Source organism: Erythrolamprus reginae, chromosome Z (assembly GCF_031021105.1).
Source record: "Erythrolamprus reginae isolate rEryReg1 chromosome Z, rEryReg1.hap1, whole genome shotgun sequence".
NCBI lineage: Eukaryota > Metazoa > Chordata > Lepidosauria > Squamata > Dipsadidae > Erythrolamprus > Erythrolamprus reginae.
This window is the reverse complement of record NC_091963.1, coordinates 136,625,475-136,653,159: the sequence shown is the minus strand read 5'-3', so window position 1 is coordinate 136,653,159 and position 27,685 is coordinate 136,625,475. Positions and strand designations below refer to the sequence as shown.

Here is a 27,685-nt window from a genome sequence, read left to right as displayed (position 1 = left end):
TCCAGAAGCACCAGTTTGGAGTTTAATTAACCAGCCTGGGGAAGAAAAGGGCATTGGACAAGTGTGTTGCACCATCCCATTAATTACAGGGGAAGGAAAGGGATCAGGAGATTGGGCAGGAGTGAATGAATACAGGAATAGAAAAGAGCAGTACATTAAAAACAAAGGGGAACAAAAGACGACAGGGTGCGGGGGAGAAGTCACTTTAAAATCACAATCTCAAACCTTTTATAAATGTACAAAAACCTTTTCCCCATCTGCCTAGGGGAGAATATATAAATATTTACACTGCCTCATGAGAGGTGACCCAAGATTCAAGCTCTCCCCATTCTCCTGAAAGCAGCCTTCCCATCAGTCCACTCAGGATAAAGAACACGCCAAGTCTGTTTTCAGCCCAGCAGGAATGCTGGGAGGAGGACAGAAATCCCGACATCTTCAGAGGCCGGAAGAGGAAGCCTTTGCAGAAATCAGGAACAATGACAAGCACCTGCCTTCCTGGCCTCTTTCCCCAAATGTACCCCGTTATTCAACTCCAACGTTAAAGACCTTCCGGGTGATGATAGCAGTAATATCCCTAACTCAAGCTCTAGTGACCCAAAAGCCACCTTCCTCTCCCCACTAATTTGGATGGGCCTCCTAGACTCCCCTGATCCTGTCCCATCAGTTCCTGGAGTTTAGGGAGGCTGCTTGACAGAGGTGTTCACGTTCCAAAGTGCCACCAGAGCACCATTATCTGGAGTCCCGGTCCTTGTAGGAGGCCGCCAGTTCTCGGATATCTGGGGCTCGCCGAGGGGAGCAGGGTCGAGCATTGGAAGCTGGGATGAGAGGTGGTGGGGCGCTCAGCAGCCCCACAGCTGCCACAGCTGCCGAGGGCGTCGCTTTTGCCAGCAGTCCGTTTTGATGGCGGGGATAAGCCATGAGGCTGGGGTGTGGCGGGGGAGCCAAACCATACAACCGGGCTCTTTCATAGTCCTCTGCAGCAGCAGCAGCAGGCGATGGGGTCTCCAGGTAACGGGGCAGGCGCTGCAGCGGATGTAACTCCAGGCCCCGGTGGTAGGGCTCCCGCCATGCCTCCAGAGCAGCATAGGAGGCAGCTGAGGGCGGAGCGGCCACCAAGTAGGGAGAGACGCTTCCTCCAGTCCCAGCTTGGGGTCTCTCAAACACGGCCAAAGTCCCGAGGGGATGGGAGACATGCAGGGTACTGTGATAGGAAGCACTTGTGCGTAGAGCTCCCTCAAAGCCAGTCAACTCCGGCTCTTCCTTGATCTTCACTTCTTTCTTGAGAGGCAACTCTGGGTAAGGGGAGCGGGAGGCATGCCCTGAACTTGCTGGGCTGCCATAGCGATGTTCTCGTTCCGCTTGTACATGGGGTCGGCTTGGAGGCTCCTCATGGATCAGCGAGGGGTTCTTGGAGGTGGGAGTAGCTGGAGAGGAGCGCAGCGAATGGCGGGAGAAGAAGCCAGAATCTCTGAATCACACACACACAGAGACATAAAATGGGAGGGTCAGGACTTCCTGTGCAACCTGGCAGTGGATCACTGACTAGCACTCACCTATTGTACCTATGAACTTAAATAATCAAAAAACTTTCAGAAAAGTTATCTATATTTCCCCCTTATCGCTAAGAAAAGTATTCAGCGATCTCCAACCCAGCAACAGCAGGTAGCAATCTGGGGCTGGTGGCTACATGGAAGTGAAGAGACCATAGTGCTGACAGCTCTTACAAAATGGCTGCAGGGGAGAGGTTGGCCAATTTACAAATGGCTGCCAGGCTGGGTGTGACCATCGCAAGGTGTTTTGTTTTAAAAGATAGATTTGTGAGTTGCTCCTTGTCACCCACCTCTAGTCACCCACCTCCTTGTCACCCACCTCTAGTCCTTCAAGTCATCCTTCCTGCTGGCTCCGTTTCTTTCTTTCTTTTGGAATACTCTTCATAGAATTTTTATATATATACCTTATTTATGTAGGCACCTATCTCTGTAATGGTGGATGCGACTCTGCTTCATATGAAGCCTCTGACGCTAATCTTTGCCCCTTCTCTCCTTTGCCTCTTACCTGTCCTTCTCATCCTTGATCACTGGCCCTTCAGACTTCTCACTCTCCTTGTCAAGCTGGCTGCTTCCACGCTCCGTTCCGTCACTGCCACCACCTTTAGGCCAGGCTGGGGCAGTGGGGAAGGAAGGAGGTGTACGGTGCAAGCGATTCCATGCCTCGTGTGGACTAGGGAAGGCAGGAGCTCCAGGACTATCCTTCTGCCCAAAGACTGCACTTGAGTCTGGTAAGGAGAGAAGAAAAATCAGGTACCCACTCTAGATGCAATGGTGCCCCTACAGCTCAAGGATCAATGCAAACATGGAAGGAACTCAATTACCCCATTAAAAGAGTGATAGTAGTGTGTAGAGCACTCCACACTCAGAAAGGTACATGGTATAGTCTTAAATCGTTCTACTTCTAAATGCGGGTGGAATGATTCATTCAAAGGAGGAAGGGGGAACATGCTCACTCACAAAAGAATGGTCAACATATTGGGAGGTATTACAAGTAGTGCTCGACTTATGACTATATTTGAGCCCAAAATTTATGTTGCTAAGTGAAAAAAATTGTTAAGTGAGTTTTGCCCCATTTTACGGCTTTTGTGCCACATCTGTTAAGTTAATCACTGCAGTCGTTATGTTATAAGTAGGAACCAGTTGTCAAGGATCTGAATGAGAATCACATGACCACGGGGATGCTGCAACGGAAATAAGTGTGAAAAATTATTGTAAGTCACTTTTTTTCAGTGTCGTTATAACTTTGGTCACTAAGTGAACTACTGTAAGTTGAGGATGGCTTGTATGTGACAAAGAAAACCTCTAGCCACATGCTCGATAAAGGCAGAGAGCTATCTGACTGTCCTGCCTTTTCTAAAAGGAAAAGATTTGAGTGGAGTTTCTCATATGTTGCTTGCATCAGAAAAATTCAAAGCCTTACCTAAACCTTGCAAAAATTACCAAATGGGCAAGAGAAGAGGTTATATAAATCATAGAATTTTATGAATCGGACAAACAAATCCAAAATCTGTGATGAAGGAAAACAGTTAAAGAGCTAAAATGTCTGAAATTTTTCCTCTTGATAATGTGCTATGGAGGTGACAGTTATCAGCTCTGTGTTGCTCGTCAGTTGTTAACAGAAAGATATTTGGCATCTGATGCTTCATTATGCGCTTGGTTGACTGGTATAAAAGAATTGTTCAATTTGTGGCATTCTCAGTCTTTCATGTGGCCTCAGAAATCAATGGCCAAATTCCAAGATTAAGCCACAGCCAACTAGGAAATCACAAAGCTATAATTTCCTAGCGCTTGTGAGAAAGAAAGGAAAATGAAGGATACTCTCATCTCAAGAGATTTAACCTAAACATTCATGAACACTGTGTGTGCTGGGGGTCTTCATACAACATTGTTCACCAAGATAACCCTATAGCCTGCAAGAGACTGGGAAGCCTTTGCTACAATTTTAATTTTTTAACTGCAGCTGAAACAATCATAGCAATAGGATATGGGTCAGTGTTACTGCAGATGCAGTCAGGGGATCTTATTTTCACACATACCCACTGCAGAAGAGGAGGAAGATGACAACATAAATAGCAATACAGCCTGTACTTCACAAGACCTCAGTGATTAGAACAAATAATTACTATTCAAGTTAAGTAATGGGAGAGCAGCCCTTGGTTGCTTCCGACCCCCCCCCCTTTTAAAATGCTGGTATGCTTAGCTGTTTTGATAATCCACAGAAAGCTGACTTGCGCCCTTTTCTCTTAAAAGTACTCACTGAAGGAAGGGTTGCCCAGGCCACCAAATGCTCCATTGGAGAGGGCACCCAGAGAGGCAAAGCTGGGAGGCCTGCCAAAGGGATCTGGAAAAGAAATCAGTGGAGGAGTGAGCAATCATGCAGGAGAGCTTCTGAATCCTGCTCTCTTGGCTGTGTTACCCTGAGGCCTTGAGTCTTACCAATGTGGGGGCTGGGGTTGAGGAAAGAGCCATGAGGAGTAGCAGCAGGGCCAAAGGAGGGGGCATTGCCTGGATGGACAACACCTGCAAGAGAGAGGAAATGAAGACAGGATAATAGATTAAAATAAAAAGTGGGGAGGGGAGTGTGAAGAGTATACTTCACATGAAAAGAATGAGGACACCCAAAACAAAAATACTTCCAAGATAAAATAATTTAAGCACAACAGATTTTAAGTGTCTCAATTAGTTTTCTCTCATAACCCCTGTATTAAAGTAAGGGCTGCCTGTTCAGGGAGGAAAGAATAAAGGCTAATATTACGGGTCTTATTATTAAAACACCAAGTGCCATAGCAGGTAGATGGCAACAGCTACTAGTAGTGGTAAAAATGGGGCAGGGTGAACTTTAGGAAGTCTCAGTTATTTAATTATCAAGGAAAAACCTTCCGGTATTTGTGAAAAGGACACTGACCAGCGGCTGTGAAAAGGGTGGCAGGGCGTGCCAGCTCCTGGCTATGGGGCAGACTGCCAAAGACTCCGGTCTCAGGCAAGCCAGTCAGGAGGTCATTCCGGAAATCCAATTTATGGGGATCACCCTGCATCAGCTGTGAGGAAACAGAAGAGCAAGAAGTCCTGGTAAGCAGCCAGTCAGGCACAAATCCATCCAACTGGCCTCACTCTATATACTTTGGCAGAGATCTCTCCTATTCTGCCTCACATCAGTCTCCTGATTCTGCTCTCCAACCTCTAACCCAGCACCACAAATCCCAACTTGGATCCAGCATCAGAGACATCAGAAGAGCAAGGTTTCCTCTCCATTGGGCTGCAGGGACCTCCTGTGCCACACCCTGACACCGTACACGGCAGGTGGAGGGGAAAAGTGGCCTAGGCTCACCCTACCTTTATTTTCTCCTGGTGCCGCAGGATCATATATGCCACACGGACGTGCATGGCGCACCACTTCCCCGGCTTCTGCGAGAGAAGGGGGAACCATCAGCTCTGCACATTATGTCCCTGAGGGCCAGGCACATGTTGCCCTATACCCTGACTTCTTCACTCTCCCCAACCCAGGGTGTATCTCCCCCTCCCCACCACTTCTAGTCCTTACACTTCAGGTATCCACCACTTTGCAGTGGGATCAAAGGGTCTCCCCAACATTACTCACTCTCAAGGTCGGCCTGAAAGGATCGGTGATCTGCAAGGAGACAGAAAAACCACATGGGATTGGGTAATCCTCTCCCTGCTGCCCCTGCCATTCTCCCAAATGAAAGGTAAAATCACCTGGTTGCCTTTCTGGGACATGCTGGGCGGAACAGCACCCAGCCGGGAAGGCAGGTCAGAATTAGTGCTCTGGGGAAGAAAGAAAACCAAACGAATCATTAAATATAAGCACAATCAGTTGACTAGCATTCCCTGGCATAGACTGTCTTGAAACCGCCCCCCTCCAACCGCAGAGTTCACAAAGCTTTCTGCTTCTTCTACTGAAATATTCTTGTTTCACACCCAGTTGCTAAGGAATTGCGATTCTTTTTCTCACCAACATGAAATGACACCGCTCTATGGGACCACATACAACCCCACAGCTTTTTTCAAAAAACGGGTTCTTTCTCAAAGCTTATGGCTGAATTGACACCCAGAAGACTTGCCCTCTCATGCTCAGAACCATTGATCTGCAATCTTTTTGGATCAGCATGATTCTCCACAGCCCTAATCAATCCCGCCAAATTCACTGCATGCAGAAAACTCAAGCGACACAGTCCTCAAACCCGCCCACTTCCACTATGACATGCGAAAAGGCCTCCATTACCAGAAAGTAAGCTGTCCATTTTAAAGCTTCCCCTCTGCTCAAACTTCCACAAAACCCCACTTGGTCTACTGTGTCTAGAGGGTTCACCTTAGGTTGAAATGCCCCCTGCAGGGAGCCAAAATTCACAGCAGGAGGCAGGACTGGGGAGATCCCCGACACGGTTGGGGGGTAGGCAGGATAAAACTGGAAGAAGAAGAAGACGAAGAAGAGAAAGCTATGGAGGCACCACCCGGAGAACTAAGGCAGCAGAGGTTTCTGCTCCTTTCTCAGGAGGCAGTTTTGATAAATAATTTCAATGGGGCCGCTTTAAAAGGCCAGCCCCCTCCTCCAAAATGAATGCACTTACATTATGTCTCAGAAGCCCATCCATTTTCCCCGGGTACTTTTCATACTGCAGAAAGAGAAATCAGAAAAGACCCTTGTTTAAATGGGTCAGACAGGTTCCAGAAGAGGGGAGGGAAAGGAAGAATATTGTCAGATCCCCAAACCAGGAAAGATACATGATGACTCTCCCAAGCAAAGTTCTTTACAGTTCCCTACCTATAGACAGAATCTTGCCAAACTAAAGCCCTCTATTGTCTATATCACGCACACAGTTAGGGAGAGACTGTCTTCACCTCCTTTCTCATACAAAATATCTGGATTGAGCTGCCTCTTACTGCTCTCTAAGATGCACTCCTCCCTCCTGGCAATCCACCTCTCTACATTGCACCACAAGAATCCTTTTAAACTAACTTCTAAATTCTGATAGACAAAGTTGATCCTTCGAGATGCTACAAGGCCCACGAGCTGTGAAGTTTTGCCTGCCACCTCATTAAATCTATACTGCACTTACCATGGCTGGACTGGGTGTGGGCACCATGCTTGACGGGAAAGGGGTGAAGTGCTGGTGGGTGTGCTGGTGGGTGTGCTGGTGCTGGTGGTTGTGTTGGTGGAACTGGAAAGCCAGAGGGCGAATGGCAGCAGCCCCCATGTCTGCCCCGCCTTGTGTCGTGAGGAATCGGGAACTCAAGTCCTGGCGGATTAATTCTTGTTCTGAGGAAACAGAAGAACAACCCGTAATTGTCAACTGTCAGGAGAAAAAGGAACCAATACTGAAAAAGAGAGAGAATATTTGACTCATACCCCCCACACACATAACTCTCCATGTATAGGATGTCCTCAATTTATGTCTGGTTGGTTAATGATCAAGTTAGGACAGACCACCCTAGAGCTACCTAAGAACCATTTTCAGAATAATATGGCTGCACCCTTCTACCCTAAGGTCAGGTGATCACATTTTTGGCACATTTTGTTTGTTTTCACTCATAGCAACTGCAACTTTATCAGTAGGCAGCATACAAGCAGTAAAAACACAAAATGGGGGGGGGGGGGGGAGGAGATAAAAAGATAAAACATACCCATCCCTAGCAACAGTGCACAATTAAACAAGCCAATTGATGGGAAGTCCCTTCTGGGTCCAACGACATTTCTTGCTTCCCCTCTCTTTCACTTTTACAGTTATTGGCAATGTTCCATAGTGACATGACCATGATTTGCATATATCTTTTTTTGCAATTTTCTGGCATTTACTTCTGGTTTGTGGAAAAAATGTCCACTGGGCCAGAGGGGAGGATTCACTTAACCACCCTTGTAAATATATAAATATATATATAATTTCAAATTAGTCACCTCATACCTAGACTTACAACTGCAATGACTTGCAACAGTAATTCCAGGTTCAATTACAATTGTTAGTTTAAGACTATTGATAACTCTGCCTTATACAGTAGCTCCTAATTTTTCTACAAGTATTCAACTACTGGTAGTCCAGTATTTGTATCTTAAGGGTCTTTCTCTCATAATTCATTATCATATTTTCCAAGGCAGTAACAGTCCTATTAGTTTACAGCTTCCACATATCCTTTGATAACATTAGTTTCCATTTGAACATAGATTTTCTTCCTCCTCCTCCTCCTTGTTTCCTGTTGCCAGTCAAACTCTTTCTTCAAAATTGGGGGTAAAAATTCTGCTAAGCTTCCTTAAAATAATCTTATTTTACCCACTGCATAGAGCAGACCTGGGCAAGGGGCGGCCCATGGGCCGCATCCGGCCTGCCCGCTGTCTGTGACCGGCCCACCCACTATCTGTGACCGTTCCGTGGAGGTTGGGGTCCGCTACAGTGCGAGGATGAAAGAGCTCACGGCGTCTGCCGGGACTCCTCTGGTTCCTGCTTTCCCAATAAATCATGAGGAAAGCAGGAATTGGAGGAGTCCCGGCAGACGCTGTGAGCTCTTTCATCCTTGCACTGGAGCGGACCCCAACCTCCTACCGAGAGCGGCCAAGCACAGAAACCATGCAAACACTCCAGCAGGGTGACTGTGGTGCACCATGTTGCTATAAAACAAACAATTAGGGGTCTGTAGAGTGGGTCTGGGTGTTTAGGTCAGGCCAGGGTCTGGGTCTTTACATTATTGGGTAGAACTGAGTTAATTATATTAATCCGGCCCTCTAAAACCATCCCAATTTCTCATGCGGCCCCATGGCAAAATTAATTGCCCACCCCTGGCATAGAGTGTTAAAGCCAGGTTGTACAACTAGGTTGATTCCTAGAACAAAATCTCAAAGTTACCTCTAAATTATAATATTTAATGTAGTAAAAGTGTAGTTATTAAATCAAAATGAAATGTTATTCTTAAATGTTTTTAAAGAACCCAAATTGACTGACACTAAAGTTCGTTTTTGTCTCTCATGCTTAATGAACTCAATCTCCAGCATGCAATTAAAAAAAACCAAATGTAGCTTTGTGCCCCCAAAGTGCTTCTGCTCTAAACTCTATGTACAATTTGGCCAAGAATATTTATGAGATTAAATATTCTACATCCATTAATTTAGTCCTCAATTTACAACCACAGCTGACCCCAAAATTTCCAGGAAGAGAGTTGTTAGGTGAGTATTACCCCATTTTACAACTCTTCTTGCCTTCTGTTAAGTGAATCAACTGCAGTTATTAAGTTAGTAACATAGTTATTAAATGAATCTGGCTTCCCCATTAATCTTGCGTCACAAAAGGTTGCAAAAGTTAATCAGTTGACCCTGGGACCATTGTCGCTGTCATATGAACCAATTGCCAAAAACCTGAATTTTGATCACATGACCATGGGGATGCTGCAGTCGTCATGTAAAAAAAAGTCATAAATTACTTTTTAAAGTGCTGTTCTAACTTTGAACAGTCGCTAAGTGAATGGTTGTTAAGTTGAAGAGTACCTATACAGTGTACATTTTTATGTGTATTTTTTTTTGACAAACACAGTTCTCACTGAAATGTGTGTCCTGTGTCCTGAATATACACACAACATAGACTAAACCAGGCATGTCTAACCAATGGTCTGCAGGCCACATGCAGCCCCACAAGATAGTCAACATTTAACCTTGTCATTTATTAATATACATTAACTATATTATTTATTCTATATGTCTGCCAAAACAATTCCTCTTCACTTGGTATGGCTGAGGCAAGCCAAAAGGTTGGACAACCATGAGCCATAAACAGTTCAATCTGTTTTATTCAATCTCTCTTCTTCTCTTCAATTTAGCCCCTGCCAATCTTCCCAAAGTACTTGTCATACCCTAGCGTTCCCCTCTATTGAATTCTCTCTTACCGGATATGGCAGCGGCTGCAGCTGGGTGCCCAGCAACTTGAAGCAATGGGGGTGGCGGTGGGAGGCCAGGCGAGGGGGTGAACATGCCTGGGTGATGGTGGGAAGGGGGCCGAAGGGTGGAGGGAAAGGCGTGGGGTGGCAGGGCCAGCGAGGGGGTGGAAGGCCGGTGAGGGAGTTGAGAAGAGGAGGGGGAACAGGGCGGGAGGACGGGCTTGGGGTGAGCTGCACCGCGGCTGCACCTGAAAAGAGGGAGAAAAAAATAAATATATGCCTAGATCAGGAGGAGACAATAATGATGGAAATAAAGAGACATTCAAGAAAGCCATTTATTAGGCTCTGAAAGGCTTCGGTTCCCATCATCTCAGATCAGTGATGGACTCAATTAGTCTTGGATTAGAAGCTTCATCCAGCATCATGTCCTCAGTTACAGCATACAGGGAACAATGATGACAGGTCTTGTGGAATTATTATCAGCACAAACCAGGGTATTATCTCCTCCCACTAAACTTAAAAAAACCCCAAGAAAAACCCCTATTTCTAAAGAAAGAAATGAGAAAAACATTGAGAGAAAATTATTATTATTATTATTATTATTATTTATTAGATTTGTATGCCGCCCCTCTCCGTAGACTCGGGGAGGCTCACAACATGCAGTCCCAATACATGATAGCAATAGTACTTAGACTTACATGCCACTTCAATGCTTTACAGCCCTCTTTAAGCAATTTACAGAGTCAAGATATTGCCCCCATCAATCTGGGTTTTCATTTTACCAACCTCAAAAGGATGGAAAGCTGAGTCAACCTGGAGCTTGGTGAGATTTGAACTGATGTACTCACTTCAACTGTGGCCAGAAAGCCCCAGTCCAAGCTCATCCTTTTGGAGCAAGTCAGGCCATTCTCTCCATTTTAAGTAGTTAATTTTCAATGTAGCTACAATAACATATATACAACCATCTACAGGGTTGCAGTAAATATATACAAAGAGCTCTCAAATTTTTCAAGTTATTAATAAGACATAAAGAAGGGGAGCGAAATGTCTCAAAGTAGACAGAAGCAGCAACAGTTAAAGGAAATAAAAACTATGAAAGCGTAGAGGAAACAAAGAAGAAAAGGACAGAAGACTAACACAGGGACAGATGAAAATCTTGAAAGAGACAATTATATAAAGAGAGTGGGAAAAGAAAACACCAATAACCAGGGAGAGCTCTGTAGCCAGAGGGCATCAGGACTCACCCTCCAGTGCTGAGGTCAAGCCCTACAGAGTATGGGCCCTGTGTCTGGCTGGCAAAGGGCGGCACCTTCATGTGCAGTTGACTCTGGGCAAGGCTGTGAGTAACTGCTCCACCCTGAGGCATGGAAGGCAGCTGGCCTTTGGGCTGGGGCGCCCCACGAACAGTGTTAGGTGTCTGAGCCCGAGTCTTGACAGGAGGTGGGGCAGGAGGAGTTGGAGGCAAGGCCTGAGCCAGAATAGGGGCAGTAGCCTGAGAAGGGGGTTCCTTAGGCAGGAAAGGCACTAGCAGGGACTCCCGGTCAGCCTCATAGTTACGCTCCTGGCTCCGTTCCAGCCCAGAGACTTTAGGGATCACAGAGAGTTTGGCTTCACAGCTCCCGTTTAATGCACCAATGGGTCCCGAGGCTGCCAGAAAAAAAATGCAAACAGAGAAAACAGGTGTTAGACTATTGGAAAAGCCCCAAGAGATTGTGTTGGGTTTTAAAACTTTGGGGTGGTGCCCTGTTTCCCCAGCTGGATAAACCTGTCAGCTACAGATGCTGATGTACACAACAAGAGCCACAATAACTAATGGGGTGGGTGTGAGAGGCTAAGTTTCCATTGACATTACATGTTTTAAAAAATCCCATGAAAACAGCAGAACAGTGAATCGAAGCACTTCCAGCCATAGAGGTGGCAACTCTCAACATAGAACTCAGGAAGAATGTAATTATTTGATACTTTGCACCCCCAGTTAGAAGCAGGACACCGTGGGAGCTCCGTAAAGTGTTCTGAGGGAGACTTTAGCGGGAGCTTTCAAGCAAAGAACTCCTTTAGCTATCAGCATTAGTACTTTGCTTTGGAGTTTTGTGCAAATGCTCCCTCATAGGGCCTTATGGAAGTATCACAGAGCCCTGTGTCTTGATCAGAAAGAGCTATCACTTGCATAGCAAAAGTCATATTGTATATGTATGCGGGGAAGCCATTTCTACAATCAAAGTGATCAAACAGAGCACATCAGCCTCCCTCCCCAATGGTAGCCAAGATATTTTTGCAGCGACACGGTGGTTCCAGTCTACGAGGTTCTTTGCTGCGTTGAAACAGTTGTGATCTGCACATGGCTACTTAATACCACAACTCTTATGACAGCAAACTCTTCGGAAACTCAGAATTGCTTACTGCCCTATTTTTGACAGAACCCCATATAAGGATTAGTTGTTCCCCTTAATCCAAAGATCAGGTTTGCGCCCAGACTGATGATGTTCAGGACTCTATTAAAGCCCTTGTTTTCCTCTTATGAGTCAGTATTTCCTGATTCCTTGCTGATGAGAAGATACTCTTATTAAAAATCTGGTTAGAATTATGTTCTAAACTAAGTGGAGAAATCTGTTTTTTTTAAAGCCCAGTTTCTTCAAACTGTCCTGGAGATTGTAGCAAATGACGTTCAGCTGACAAGATAAATAACCAGGTAGGTTGGGATGTTTTGAAGCTGCCATACTCACATAGGTGGAAGGGCTACTTTTTCCAGCTGTAGCTCTCTCTCACAATAGTTATCCAACATCTAAAGCATAGGAAGCTTTTTCACCCTGCTTGCTAACTGATTCTTTAAATCAGATGGACTGGGTACTTGGTATAGGACAGTGATGGCGAACCTTTTTTGGCTTGAGTGCCAAAAGGATGTTCATACATGCAATAGCATGTGCATATGAGCCCACTGCAAAAATGCCACGCCTTTTCTCCCACACGCATGCATACAACCCATCCTGCACTGCCCCCCATAGATGCACACAGCCCTCACTGAAGCCTCTGAACTTCTGGTAGGCACATCAGGCTGTGTTTCACCATCCCCAGGGTTCAGGAAAACCTCCTGGAGCCCAGAAATGGCAAAAAATGCCCAAGTGGGCCAAACAGAAGTTTGGAAACTAACTTCTGGTTGGCTACTGGGCTATTTTTCGCAGTCTCCAGAGTTCAGGAGGCTTTCCTGAAGCCTTGGAAAAGCAAAAATGACTGAAAAGAAGGCTGAAAATTAGCTGGCCAGCATGTGCATGCACACTGGAGCGGACATAGGGTAATGCCTCACTTGCCCTCAGAGGGCGCATCATAGGTTCCTCCTCACTGGTATAGACAAAACAGAACCACAGCGCACCAATCTCCCCACTGAACCAAAAATCATGTTCATTTAAGTCACACTGAGAAATGCAGCAATGTTTTCTTTAGTGCACAGAAACACAAGCAGACAACTCCCCCAACCCCCACCCGCTATTTCTCCACACCCAACCTTTGCTGGTTGAGACAGTGAATGACTGTTCGAGGTCATCAATGGAGGCCTGCAGAAAGACAAGAAACAGGGGGTTCATTACACTCCACAAATCCTTTTGTTTACCCCTACTTCTAAATTTATTTGGAACTGGCAGAAAAGCTACCCAGGAGCTTTTCAAGGACCCAGGTAGTTTTCCTTTAGAGGCAGATTCATGATAAGAATCCTCCCCCCACAAGGAAGGATGGATTTCTGAATATCTTTAATGTAGGATTGGTTGCCTTCCATAACAGGTAATTGGGTTAGGGGTGGTTGCTAAATGTAAGTCAAACTACACTTAATTCATCACAATTTTCTTTTTAGCATTTCAAAACAAAAAACACTAATTTTGATACACGCCACCATTGATATCTCTTGGTAACCAGAACTGGAATATAATATGGCAATATTTCTTCCAGAACAATACCCATTGGAGAACTGTTACAAGCAGTCCTTGACTTACAGTAATTCATTCAGTGATCAATCAAAGTTACAACAGTATTGTTGTACTCAAAAGTGACTTATGATGGTTGCAGCTTCCCTGCTGACACGTGATCAAAATTTAGATGCTTGGCCACTGGCATGTATTTATGATAGTTGCCATGTCCCAGAGTCCTGTGATCCCCTTTTGTGACCTTCTGAAAACCAAAGTCAATGAGGAAGTCAACAACCATGTTATTAACCTAACAATTGCAGCAATTCAACAACTATGGCAAGAAAGGTCATAAAAGGAGGCAAAACTCACTCAAAACTTACAAAAACGGGACAAGACTCACTTGTCTCGCTTAGCAAGGAAAATCTGGGGCTCAGTTTGGGTTGTAAGTTGAGGACTACCTGCACTGTACACCACTACTGATCTGCATTCATTTGCTATTCACTTCCAGATGCCGATTAAAGCCCTTGTTTTTATCTTCTATGATTTTCTCACTGGCTTATGTTGCATGATTGGGATTAGGTGGTGGAGGCCGAATATTGTTATTTTTTACTACTGTTGTATATGAGTGTGTGTCCTTACGTACACATAGGTAATTGTTTCCAGACTCTTGCTCTCTCGTTATTCATCCTAAGACCACTGAAATACATCGGGTGTACTTCATACTTCGTGCTGTTTACCATTTGACTTCCAGAAAAGACAGCTACAAACTTTTTCTGATAACATTTTCAATAGGCTACAAAAAGGATGGCTATTTCTACTCACCTACAGTTTCTAAACAAAAAACAACAAAAACCACCCCTGACCAATTTGGTCAATTGATCTACCATCTAATTATTTCTTTGAAATTAGGAGCAAACATTCATCACTTTCTCTTCTCCACCTTGAAATGAAAATACCCTATATTTTGTCCCCAGCTCAGTACAAAACCTCAAACTATAGGGCATTTTGCTTGGAGCCATGAACGCTAATAAAAGCCATTTCAAGTTTTGTCAATTTTGTGCATGGCTGGAACTTTGGTGTAATTCTGGAAAAAGTTATAAGGTTGAAGTATTCACACATTAAATGTTTGTGCAGAATAGAACCGTGGAAAGCAGTTTACCTACATAGAAACTACGTCATAAAATAGAATTTCTAACAACTTTGCTGGGAACATGTCATAAATTAGGCCCAGAAAATGATAGTTGCCTACCTGCTCCTCTGGGTCACTTTCTGTATCACACTAAGAACAATGGAAAAAAAGAAAAAGATGTCAAAAGGAGCAATATAATAGAAAATATTCCTATTTTTATCTATGTATTTATGATACATACATACATACATACATACATACATACATACATACATACATACAAATAAAACACACACACACACAAGTTTAGTGGATATTATATATATAAGTGGTGGGTTGCTACTGGTTCACATTGGTTTGGGCGAACCAGTAGAACACAGGGAAAATGACGTGTCATTATTGTACATAGATTCCAGGAAAGTAATCAGGATACCCCAAGAGACCCTAAAACGCATTGGAATATATCATTTACAAAATCAAAGCATGCACATTGGCATCATTAGAACCACAACCAGCCGCTCTGAGTCTACGGAGATGGGCAACATACAAATCTAATAACTAACTAACTAACTAACTAACTGAATGAATGAATGAGTATTTTAGCACCTTCTAGCTGTCCTATACACAATCCATCACTTGCTGTAGTATATTAAGAGGAGCTGATTTCTCTGCTCTTCTGGGGAAGCCATTGGTAACTCAGTTAAAGCCTTAAAGCCTTCTTGAGTCTGAAGGAAATAATTCCACTGATGGAATGCTTAGGCAATTAAAATTTGGTCTTGCAGAACCCTGTTTTGAAAGAGTTGAGGAAAGAACATTCATACATTACCCACTTACTATATATCCAGTTTCCAGGTAAGATTGCAGAGAAGGCTGAATTTAGTTTTAAAAGGAGAGAAAAGAGAGAAATTGATTAGACTCATAATAATGAGGCTTGCAACTCCAGGGGCAAATAGGCCAGAACTTTAGATACCAGCTTTTGTTTTGCTTAGAGGCTAATGTAGAACTTAACTAAAAATAAAGCCATACCTACTTTCAAAATGTGTGATCCATATATCTAAAACAGGTCAGCCTTGATTTGCAGTTGGCTACAAACATTAAACAGGTCAATAGAACATGTGTGGAAAACAATTGCTCTACCCTTTTCTATTTTGCTGGGCATATAACGACATACTGGTGATTGTGCTAAGATTATTCCTCTATAAATAATTTGGCAGATTCAATTACAACGCAGAAAACATTGCAGCTGTGACTCTCTCAATAGTAATAACAACAACAAATCTCCTATGCTTTTTTTGTCTTATTTCCAATAAAAGCTTAATTAAAGCATGTATATTAAGACAGAAGGTGTTTATGGCAGAGTTATGTAAACATTGCAACCCTGGAGCCATCTCTGAGCATTTTCAAGGCTGCCACAGCTAGGCTGGCTGCAGCTGTGGGAAAGGGAATGGGGAGTAGAGATAGCTGGGAAGATATGTAGCCAAAATAACAATCTTTCTTCTGGGAACCAAGGACATCAGCACCTGGAGGCACTGAATGGCAGGCATCTGGGATGGAGAGAGACCTGATTGGGCAGGGTATGCGATTATTGTGTGTGATTTGGGGGGCGAGGGGGGGAGAACTTTGGATTTTGAACTTGGGGGGGGGATCTGGGGGAATTCAGGTTTGGGTTTTCACCAGCTATGCCAATATGACATGCCTAACAAATCTATACTTTGAGGAACCCTGCCTTAGAGTTTTGATTTCATATGGGCTGTTACTCGGACCCTATGAGTCATAGCTTTGTTGTTCAAGCTCCTGCTCTGATTCTGTATAGTGCAGAATGACAGTTTCCTGCTGTCAGTGTTGCACTTTTGTTCTTTCCCCCTATTGAATATTAATGCATACATCCCTTGTGTGGCAAATTATAATAGATGTACAAATAACTGTTTACCCCAATGGAACACCATTTTGGGTACAAACCTGCACTGGCCCTATGCAAGCATGGCCAACCTGAAGTTCCTTTGCTTATATACATGCATCACTTCTCACTCTTAATAGTGGCAAGGCCCCTTGCTTCACATGGAGTTAATCTTTTCAATTTTATTGTTTTAAAAAAGAAATGGGAAGCTGCAAAACACAGTATCAGCTGCCAAAGGTGTTTTTATTTCAATTATGCATCTGGATTCGTATTGGCACTCCAAGTATACTCAGAAATAATATTGAGGGATTTCCAAATATAAATTTAATAAAGTCTGGTCTTTTAACATTAGATTTAACTTTGATTGAAAAAAGGTGTGGGAAATTGATGTGGCAACACCGGGGGATAGCAAAATACAAAGCATTGGAGAAAATCACTATCAAGATCTGGAAAATCGAAATGGAAAGATTATGGCATAAAAAGCTACAGTGGTCCCAGTAGTTATCAGCACACTGTGTGTCATACCCCAAAAATCTATGAATCAACAAGCTGCCATCAGACAATTGCAGAAGGCCACACTGCTTGGATCCGCATGTATACCGTGTTTCTCTGAAAATAAGACATGTCCTGATAATAAGCCCAACGGGGCTTTTCAAGACATGCACTGAAATAAAACATCCCCCCCAATGAAAATAAGCCCCCTTCCCCGACTACGTACACGCATCTCCTGCTCCAGCTGCCACCCCCAAATTGTGCCCAAACATGTTACCAGAATCTGGCAGCTCACTGCTTTTCTTTCTCGGCAGGTCTTTGAAAGGAAACTCCTTGAAACGTAAAGGAAAACTTACTGCAAGTGCAAGAAATTGTTAATTGCTTGTACTAGCAATAAGTTTTCCTTTACATTTCAAGGCGTTTCCCTGCAAAGACCAGCTGAGAAAGAGAAGCAGTGAAGTTACCTGGTAAGATGTTCAGGCACAATATTGGGGTTGGAGGTGAGGCAGGGGAGTGGGAGGGCCGGGGCTGTGAGATGCACATCTTACCAATATCTGTCAGCTTCACCTCTTCTATTTTTAAACAGGTCTTTGCAGGGAAATTCCAATGTAAAGAAAAACAAGCTGCTGCTGCCCAGGAAAATAATGTGAGTAATGGGCTCTCTCGCAGTGCCTCTTTTCTCTCTTCTTCTCCCGAGTGGCAGCTGGGTGTCCAGAGATTCTGTAGGCCAGATTCTGTGAGACAGATGCACTGTTGCCACTCAGGAGAAAAGGAGAAAGAGGAGATGCTGCGAGAGAGCCCATTTCTCACATTGCTTTCTTCCTGGGCGGTGGCAGCATGCTCAGCTCCTCAAATCTGACCATCTTGGCTGGTGAGAGGGCGTGCCAAGCAGGGAGGGATGGGGTAGCGGAGAAATGAAACACAAGAAATCTTTCCCTCTTCCAAACTCTGCTAGAAATGAGTCTTCGTGAGACGTGTGTGTGCAGCTTCTTGGAGTGAAAGGGAAGAAAGATTTCTAGCGTTTAGCATGCAGCCAAAAGGTTCCTTGTCCTGTGTGTTACATGCACCACAGGCTGCTGTTTCTGCTGCTGTGCCCGGCTAGAAGTTTGGCTGTCAGCTCGGGTTTGGTCGCTGCCTGCTTCTGCTGGGTGTTGAGACGCTGCAAATGTTGCTGCTGCCCTCACTGCTGCTGCCTATGAAAGCCCGGCCAGCCCTCTGCAGGGCAAGCTCAGTTGCGGGGAGCGAGCACTGGCCATGGCTGGGTGACCTGTGTCTGTCGGGGTTGCCCTTGGTGTGGCTGCCCGGTGTCTGGCAAGAGTAAGCGGCGCCTGGAGGAGGAAGTGCAGGCAATGGTCCTACGAGGCTCCTATTCCCAGGAATAGTCCAGCTTAATTGCTGTCCCAGCTTGGAGGGGCTTCCTGGTGGGTGCTCTGGTCAGTCAGCGCTCAGGTGGGAGGACCGCAGGGAGATTGGAATGGAGAGGAGCAGGGGAGGAGGCGTCCAATGACTGTCACCATAGAGCAGGAAGCAGACTTGCAGAGCGGCCACTGCCCTGACTGGCGTTTTAAGCCTCAAATTCAGAGTTTGGAGGGGGAGTAAGAAGGACTTCTGCTGCTTTTCCTGTGTGCAGCCAAAAGCAGAAACAGCAGAAGTCTTTCTCTCTCTCGGTCTCTCTCTCTTTTTCTCTCTCTCTCTCTCCTTCCTTCCTCTTCTCTTTTCTTTCTTCTCCCCCCCACGCACCTGCCTCTTGCTTGCTCTCTCTTTCCAAGGAACGTGACGGAACTACAAGTCCAGGTGGGATGTGCATCTCCTGACCCACCCCATCCCACCTGACATAAAAACATAAGGAGAGCCATGCTGTATCAGGCCAAAGCCCATCGAGTCCAGCATTCTGTGTCCCACAGTGGCCCATGGGGATCTTGAGCAGAAAGAAAAGGCAAAACCCTCCCTTTCCCTTGACCCCCAACAAATGGTACCCAAGGGAATCCTGCCTGCCTCAACCAACATAGAGGCAGCACTTGGACATCCATTTCAATAACCATCTATATGCTTGGCATCCATGAATCTGTATAATCCTGCCCTGAAGCTATCCAGGCTGACAGCTGTCGGACCTCTTCTGGAAGTGAATTCCACAAACCAAGGACCCTCTGGGTAAAGAAATATTTCCCTTTATTTGTCCTCGCTTTCTTACCTATGAGCTTTAGGGAGTGCCCCCTTATCCTAGTATTGTGTAATAGAGACCTTTTCTAGCCCATGCATCATTTTATACACTTCGATCAAGTCACCAAGGCGTTGCAACCTGGTTTCATAAGGGAGGTTGTTCTCAAATTTCACTTCACCATGAGACATGCATCCTACATGACACTTGGAGCTTTGTCATGTTCTTCGGCATTGTCTCCTGAAAAGCTTATTGCAAAAGGAAACTTCTGGTGAGTTCAATCAAACTTCTTGAACTTGCAAGTTTTCTTTTACAATGGGTTTCTCTGGGACACAAAGCCAAGGAACGTGACGGAGCTACAAGTGTCAGATTGGGGATGGGTTTTGCAGCCCAACTGCCAGAAATGAGTCTCTGTAAGATTGTCATGCCACTGCCTCGTGGAGCTGGGCTCTGCAAGTCTTGTTATGCCACTGCATGCATGAACGACAGGAGAACTCCAGCTGTGCCGGCATGATGAAGTTTGAGGCAGTCCTGTTGTTCGTGTGTGTAAATGGCACAACAGGTCTTGCAGAGTCCTGCTCCACAAAGCAGAGGCAGCAGGCCAGCTGGCGCCAAGAACAGGGAGGGGAGATGGTGGTGATGGGACATCCAGTCCCATGCTTACCACCTACTGCACCTTCAAAATATAACACCCCCCACCCCCGATAATAAGAACAAGGGCATATTTGGGGTTTCAAAAAAAATATAAGCCTCTGTCTTATTTCCAGGGAAACACAGTAATACTCTGGCAAAATGGAGCCTTCAAGAAACATCCTTTCAATGTGGTAAGTGATATTGGCCTCTGTAGTCCATCCTGCAATTTTACATAGGATAGTATTGAGAAACTGAGGTGTTCCATGGAAGCAGATTTCTAGAAGTCTCTCTTAGCTTAATCCAGCCCGCAAATTTCCCCACTTCAATTAAACTGTTTTCAAACTTTCTATCACACACACACACACCTGCCTGCTTCAGTTTCCTCCCCTTTGCCCCACTCCCTGAGCCCAAGACCTCACCTCTTTGTGCCGTCTCTTGCTTCGTTTCCTCAGTGCTCTCTCCCCTCTAAAGCCCTGGCTGCGATTCTTTTCTGAGCCTTCGTCTTCATCTTCAGGCTCAGAATTGTTTCCCTCACCCCGTTTCCTCTTTCCCGAATGTTTCAGCCGAAGCTCCAATCGCTCTGGAGTCTTCAAGGTTGCATCCTTCTGCAGGAGTGACAAGGTGGGCATTATAATGGCTGCAGACTTTCTACCCTCTGAATAAAAGCTGTGATAGCGCAGCTGCTGCTGTGGGATATAGAAATGTGTGTTTAAATATAAAAACTGGAAACCATCTTACAAAATGTGATATAAAACTCTGGAACAAAATTGAAATATCTAGCCTGGAAACTTTACTATCAATACTAACAATTACGGTAGCTGAGCCTTCAGAGAAATTTGGCCTAGAAACTGAATAAACAAATAAACAAACAAATTTTGGATCCAGAAATAAACATAGAAACATAGAAGTCTGACGGCAGAAAAAGACCTCATGGTCCATCTAGTCTGCCCTTATACTATTTTCTGTATTTTATCTTAGGATGGATATATGTTTATCCCAGGCATGTTTAAATTCAGTTACTGTGGATTTATCTACCACATCTGCTGGAAGTTTGTTCCAAGGATCTACTACTCTTTCAGTAAAATAATATTTTCTCATGTTGCTTTTGATCTTTCCCCCAACTAACTTCAGATTGTGTCCCCTTGTTCTTGTGTTCACTTTCCTAATAATTTACATTATTTTACATTATATACATTAATTTACATTATATAATAATTTACATTATTTTGCACTGCTTTGCAAATACTGAACAAATGAATTATTCTAACATCTTAGAAAACAAATGGAATTCCAGTTATTCATATAATATCCTAAATATTATAAAAACAGTTTTACAATGAAAGCCAGTAAGTTGTAGTTGTTAAAAGGCACGAGTTGGACACCTGGTTTAAATCCATATATAGCTTTTAGTTTCAGAGACTAAACTGAGGATTGCTTTTTTTCCAAGTCTAATATTTTAGGAGGGTAAAACAGCAACAAAAAGAAGGGAAAGAAGCTAATTACACTGCCCTAAGATCTTTTTTAAAAAGGATATATTGCAAAATAATTTAATCTGGTCAATTAGGTCCCAAATTCCACAACTGGAAAATATAGATCAAGGAGCTAGCTTGCTAGATATTTAACAGACTCATAAGGCAACACTTCAACAAGTAGATCCTTTATGTAATAAATTGGTTTAAACTTACAGAGTAAGATAGTTATACAATTAAATAAGAATACTGTAAATTGTTGTAAATATGCTTAACTAATACGAAATATGTACAAAAGAAAAATATTGTGATAAAATGTGTGCTTATAGTACTCAATGTATGTTTCTATGTTTGTTAGTTAAATTTTGTTTTATTTTAATTTAAATATTTAATAAAGATTATTCTTTTAAAAAGGCGACACTGCAAAAAATGCTTCCTAAATCATAATGATCAAACACTGCTATGAGAAAGGTAGTCAATTTTGTGAAAGGCATCTTTGGTTCAAGGAAGAACTCTAGAAAAAATGAATCATAAAAGCAAAAATATATTTCTAGATGGCAAGATATTGCACTAAAGGTTATTGCATACTTTTTGAATGACATGCCTGATTGTGTGTGGTGTAGTAATGTTTCTTGGCAGTGTACTGCACTGCTTTAGAGTTTCGTAAAGGATTAAAACCCTACTCCTCACCCAATCCTGCCTAGCCAGAAAGACTGGTGAATCCAGTCTGAAACTGGTCTACATGCTCAGCCTTGAACATTCCTGAGTAAAGCAGGAATGCTTTCTCTCTGCTTTAGCAGGTAAAACAGCTGGGCCTTACATACTGTCCAATAACTGCACTGCTTACTGAAATCCTCTGATTAGCCCTTCCCAAGAAATATGTAGTTTAAAGACAGATCCCAGCCCTAGAAAAATGCCTGGGAGGGGTAAGTTAAAACTCGCACCTAAAAATACATATCTTCCACCAAGCATAATAAATAGGCAGTTCCTCATACCCAATCAAGGAGGAAACAAGCTCATCTCAAATAATGTTCAGGCTGTATGTTCAGAATTTTCTGTTCTGTGGCACAGATTATGCCCAGTATAAAAATTCAGAAATAACTTTGATATACCCTTACTGTAAGATGGATGTTGTCAAGAATATTTACAAAATTTTGCAAACGAGTAAGTGGTTCTGATATTGTACACAGTCAGTCAAGCCATCTTACAACTTTTATTATTTTTATTACAACTTGTCTGACTTCATTTGAATTGCCTAGATCAGTGGTTCTCAACCTTTCTAATGCCATGACCCCTTAATACAATTCCTCATGTTGTGGTGGCCCCCAACCATAGGTCTAGCACCAATTCTCCAAACAGAGCTTTAAGCTGATTGGCAGGAAGGTCAGAGGGACACCCCCATTGTAAACACCTGATTGGTCGGATTGTATAAATATGTTCCAAGGTGCCAGAATAGAAGCTTTAGTTCCTAACACCATGGGGAATTTGTATTTTCCCTTGGTCTTAGGCGACCCCTGTGAAAAGGTCATTCGACCCCCAAAGGGGTCCCGACCCCTAGGTTGAGAACCACTGGCCTAGATGGTATTTTAGCCAAGAAAATATATATTTATTCCATCTCACCTCAAGAATCTTATTGTGTATCTGCTTAAGAAGAAACATAGTAAATATTTGCTCAGATAACTAAGGATATAAAAACCACAGACCATAAATGTCTATGTTTTATTTTTATATCTTCCCTTGATCTTCTGGGTGTACAAAAACAATTTCGGATTTCTGAACTTCACTGCTGAAATTTCCTTTTGCTTTGCTATTACAGAGTTTCCACTGACAATCTTTTTGAGGAGTATATCTCCACTTGGCAACAATTCAGTTTCATCTAGTATCTCTTACCAATAATTGAGATCATTGTAAATTTCCTTTAATTAGAAGATCCATGGTAGCAAAATAAGACATTAAAAATTACTCGCTATTAAGAAAAAAGAAATCTTCATTTCCAAAACGACCCACCCTTACAAATATCACTGTGCAAAATCTTTTATAACTATTAGTTATGTGCACAGCTCCACAAAAACAGGTGGAATCCCAATTTACTCTCTTTTCTATATCATATCTCAGGTAAAGCCAAAAGACAAGGTCAAGAACCAATCTATTGTTTTAGCCTTATAATGAATGACCCTTTTGTTGGAACAGGCTGTGGATCACCTTACCTCAAGTGCCTCTAAACTGACAAAGCTTGCAATGGCAAAGCCATCGATGAGGTCCTCTTCTTCCTCCTCCTCCTCTTCCTCCTCACGACTGCAAGATGATCCAGAAACTCTCTTCCTCCGTCGGAGGGGCCGTCGCCTTCGACGCTCATGCCGTAGGGGACGTCCTTTGCTAGGAGCCATAGGGGCAGGTGGAGAGGGGCCTTCACTGTCTGATGCTGAAGATGAGGAAGAGGACAAGCCCCGATGGGGAGGGTCTCCAAGACGGCTTCCTCTACGGCGTGCACAGCGACTCTCACGGTCCCGCCGTGAGCAACGTCGCTGTCTTCGTGCTCGGCTACTGCTGCCTCCTCCCCCACTCCAACACGGAGTAGGAACTGCTGTTGTTCCTTCCATTATGCTCCCCTCTGAGGTACAGAAAATAAATTGTGTTGTGTCCAATGGTTGTTGCAGGCACGTAAAAAAGAAGGAAGACACCCTTCACCCCTCACCAGCCAGAAGCATTGCAGCTGTTCCTGCTGGCTTTCTGCTCTTCCGTGGAAGCCAAGAAGAAAAGCACCACGCTTGTGAAAAAGAGGTTCTCCTTTATATTGCTTTAGAGAGAGAGAGAGAAAGTAAATTTTTGTATTCTTTTACAAGAAGTCCTTGGCTCCTATAGCTGAATTGTTAACAACTTTTCTTGATTTACATGTAAAAAACCCATTCAAAATCCCAAAAGTTCCTTTTTTGCTCTGGAAAGTCAAGGAAGCAACTCTTTTGCTCAGGTTTAATTCTCTCTCAAGGAAAATACAAATGGCAGCTTCTGCTTTTTTGACTTCCTCCTCAAGGCCAGAACAAGTCAAACTAAAAAATAATTAAATACTTTTTCAAAGAAAATTCTAAGATTGAAACAGATCTAATAACTCTTTAATAGGAAATTAGCATGTGCCAGCGAACAGAACTCTCTTTTAAGGTACAACTTCACCTTTGGGTCCAGAAGAAGAAGAAAAAATCGGACATCAAAACACCTTGCTTTAATCAGCATTTTACATCCCTCCAATCTCGTGAATCTGTCACAGAGAGGTGGGATCCTTTGAAACCAACCAAAGTGGCAATCTTTTGGAACCAACCTCTGGTACTTGCCAATTTGCTTGCTTTTCTCTTTGAAGCTTCTGTTTTAAGTGCCTGTATTTATTTAAAGAGATATAGTGTTTGTGTTTACGTGTTTCTAAAATGCATCATCTTAACCTCAGGGCTTTTCTGCCTGGAAGGAGGATTTTTACATGGACCCCAAGAGGGCCAATAAGCGCTTCAGGAGCCTCCCCTTTAAGACTGCAGATGCGGCTTTTCTGCCAACAATGGCAAATGGCTTCCTCTCTGAGGAGAGCATTGGCTTCTTCCCCCCTCACTTTGGGGACTGAGGGCTCCAGAGTTATTCCCCTGGCCGCATTTCCTTCCGAAGCCAGGTTCCCTTTAGAAATGTTTTTTTCTAAATTATCATCCTTATTATTAAGGTCTCCCTGATTCCTCCTCAAAGGAGGTGTGGTGACCTTGCCCTTTAAAAGTCCAGTCTTGAGAATCCGCTTCCTTTCATTCCATCCCCTTTAAGAGCGTCCGATTAAAAGTCCGCCACACATTTCCTGTCGAAAAGCACGGCCTCGCCTTTAAGCACCTTGATATATATATATATATATATATATGTATGTACATTTATTATACATTTATATATTTATATTTATTTATTTTTTTAAAGTCCACCTCGTCAGTCAGAGTCACTTTTTTTTGTTTCAACCATCGGCATTTAAAGGGCCTCCAAGCGGTTCCCTCGGCTCAGTGGGCATCCAACGTCCAAAGTCCTCCAGCGGCCCCTTTAAGAGCCGGCCCTCCCTCTTTTAAGTCACAATGAGGCCCGAAGACAAACGTCCCCTTTAAGAGGGCCGAGTTCCCTTTAAATCCATTGACAGGAGCTGGAGGCTTGAGGGGGTTGGTTTCTTGTCCTCCGGCGGAAAAGGGTGCACTCTTCTCGCTGTCCCCCCCACCCCACCCCCGGGCTGTACCTTTAAGAGCGCCGGCTGTGGAGGGTAGTTTCGAGTCGCCTCAGCCCGTCTCTCCACCCTAGCGAGGCGTCCCGTGAACCTCTACGCCTGACTGGCAGTGAGGCCGGCTTCCTCCGCTCGCCTGGCGCCCCCCTCAACTGACTGGCCGAAGCGGAGCACTCAGTAAGGATGGGGGAGGGACAGCGGCGCGGAAGGAGAACGGCTGCCTTGGCCGTGCTGCGTCCCCTTCCCCCCGCAGGAGGGGAGTAAAGTCCCGTCGCCCTTTTTTCCCCCTCCGCGCTTCGCCTCAGCTGCTGCTGTCCCCCAGACTCCCTCTTTCCCTAGCTGTCTCTGCCGGATCTCCTTCCCCTCTGCGCACGGCACGCAACTCCGCCCACAGCGTCATATCCTTCCGCCACCAGAGTGAATGGATTAGAAGCGACGGAATCCCTCCGCCGGAAGAGAGCAGAATTTGGGGGGTGGGGATAGTTCCTCCTACATAAACTCCCGTGTCATAAAGAGCGTAGGAGCAACGTCGCTCCCTCAACGTCTTTCAACCCCCACCGAGGTCACTTCCGTCCTGTGTGGGCTGACGTCACAGCCCTGACGGCGGGGAACGTAAGGCGGGGAAGTGAATGGCTTCTCCGCAATTGCGCGCAATGACGTCATAGCCACCTCGCAGTGAAATCAACGCCTCGTTTGACGGGGAATTTGCCCATTGACGCCTGGCGTAGTGGCAACCCAGTAAACGTCATGGCGATCACGTGATTCCCCCCCCTCTTCCAACAATGAAATGATTCCGTGCGATTCTTCTTTAATCGGAGAACCATCAGCTTACCCATTTCATTGATTTCAGGGTTCCACCCTCAGGTAGGGCCGTGATTTTCAAACTTGGCATCTTGAAAGTGGATGGACTGCAATTCCCAGAATTTCCCAGCTGGGTGGAGGCTTCTGGGAGTTGTAGTGCACCACCTTTATAAAAATGAAACTGAGGTTTGTTTTATTTGTCAATAAGTGGAAGGAAACAGGACACATGAAAAAAGGCATAAATAAATAGAATAGAATTCTTTATTGGCCAAGTATGATTGGGCACACAAGGAATTTGTCTTTGGTGCATATGCTATCAGTGTAGATAAGAGGGAAAAAATATGTTTGTCATGAATCGTGAGGTACAACACAATGATTATAGGGGGCAAATAAGCAATAAGGAAATAATATTAATAAAAATTGTAAGGATACATGTATATGAAGAAGTAAAACATAGCCATAAACACATAAAATTAGTATATACAAATGGGTACAGTAGGACAGGGACGAGAAGCATGCTGGTGCGCTTATGCGTGCCCTATCTTCGGCTCCTTGCTGCTACTGCGCTGCCGAGCAGATCAGCTGCTGGGCGGCCGAAGGAACCTTGGCCCTATGGTATCAAATGAAGTAAAATGTTCCCTCGATTTTTGCGGGGATGCGTTCCGAGACTGCCCGCGAAAGTCGAATTTCCGCAAAGTAGAGATGCGGAAGTAAGTAAAGTAGAGATGCAGAATCCCTTAACACTTAAAACCCCTAAACTGCAATTTCCCATTCCCTTAGCAACCATTTAGATCATTACTGACCATGTTTATTTATTAAAGTTTATTAAAAAAAATATTTATTAAAGTCGGATGAAAGTTTGGCGATGACATGTGACGTCATTGGGCGGGAAAAACCGTGGTATAGGGAAAAAATCCGCAAAGTATTTTTTAATTAATATTTTTGAAAAAACGTGGTATAGACTTTTCGCGAAGCTCGAACCCGCGAAAATCGAGGGAACACTGTATCACGGCATTCTTCAGTTTGCTAGACCTACAGGGGCACTGGCCTTGAAATGTACCCATGAGCTGTCTCAAAGGTGCTTTTTTGAAAGGGATCTGGACTATGTTTTTTTACCTTATGTTCTATCCCAGGCCTATGCTGCTTGAGAACAAAGGAGGAATTCATGTGCTGATATTTCAAATCAGCCTTTTTATATAGAACGTCTCATTTATACAAGTCAAATTCATGCATGTGAGTTCACCTTGGCAGCTTCTCAGTAAAAGTAGTTAAAAGATAACAGTTCTGCAGCTAGGCTGCTGCCAAAGTTCAAAGCTAATTGAAAATTCCTTCATGAGATAAGGAATCTTCAGTTTCACAAACTTACTTTTACAGCTTCCCACATCTCCGCAGATAGGGCACTTTTAGTCCAAGGATTGTAGCAGGAAAATAACCTGGCTGAAACCTCAAACAGCATCCAACTCCATTGCAAAATGTTGAAACTCTAGCCCAAATTACCCATACGCCACCCTTAAATACCTATAGGGAGTGACCAACAATCCCCTAGAGTTACAAACTGCAGACTAC

At 44.1% G+C, this 27,685-nt stretch overlaps 1 protein-coding gene across 8 annotated transcripts; it reads right to left on the bottom strand.

Annotated features, from left to right (window-relative positions):
* Nucleotides 1-25,687, bottom strand: FBRS (fibrosin). 8 transcript variants are annotated; one of them, XM_070728768.1, is made up of 19 exons: nucleotides 25,334-25,687; nucleotides 23,301-23,890; nucleotides 20,044-20,310; nucleotides 15,279-15,314; nucleotides 14,565-14,594; nucleotides 12,922-12,970; nucleotides 10,667-11,069; nucleotides 9,432-9,670; nucleotides 6,626-6,825; nucleotides 6,137-6,181; nucleotides 5,878-5,973; nucleotides 5,265-5,333; nucleotides 5,149-5,178; nucleotides 4,884-4,955; nucleotides 4,456-4,588; nucleotides 3,987-4,070; nucleotides 3,808-3,891; nucleotides 2,056-2,275; nucleotides 1-1,468 (listed from the first exon to the last, which is right to left on the bottom strand). In XM_070728768.1, the coding sequence occupies exons 2-19, from the start codon at nucleotides 23,691-23,693 to the stop codon at nucleotides 730-732; spliced, it is 3,189 nt and encodes a 1,062-aa protein (XP_070584869.1). In that variant the 5' UTR covers nucleotides 23,694-23,890; nucleotides 25,334-25,687; the 3' UTR covers nucleotides 1-729. The 8 variants fall into 8 exon arrangements, with proteins under 8 accessions (XP_070584869.1, XP_070584870.1, XP_070584873.1 ...); XM_070728769.1 differs by having other exon boundaries at nucleotides 20,044-20,307; nucleotides 25,334-25,665; XM_070728772.1 differs by having other exon boundaries at nucleotides 20,044-20,229; nucleotides 25,334-25,665.
* Between the last annotated feature and the right edge of the window lie 1,998 nt (nucleotides 25,688-27,685).

Bases quoted from the DNA above. Each gene is read 5' to 3' on its own strand.
- FBRS (XM_070728768.1), bottom strand. From the start codon at position 23,693: ATGGAAGGAACAACAGCAGTTCCTACTCCGTGTTGGAGTGGGGGAGGA. The intron at 20,311-23,300 runs GTAAGGTGATCC...TATATCCCACAG, and splicing joins TCAGTTTAGAGGCACTTGAG to CAGCAGCTGCGCTATCACAG. The intron at 4,956-5,148 runs GTGAGTAATGTT...CTTCTCTCGCAG, and splicing joins CTTTCAGGCCGACCTTGAGA to AAGCCGGGGAAGTGGTGCGC.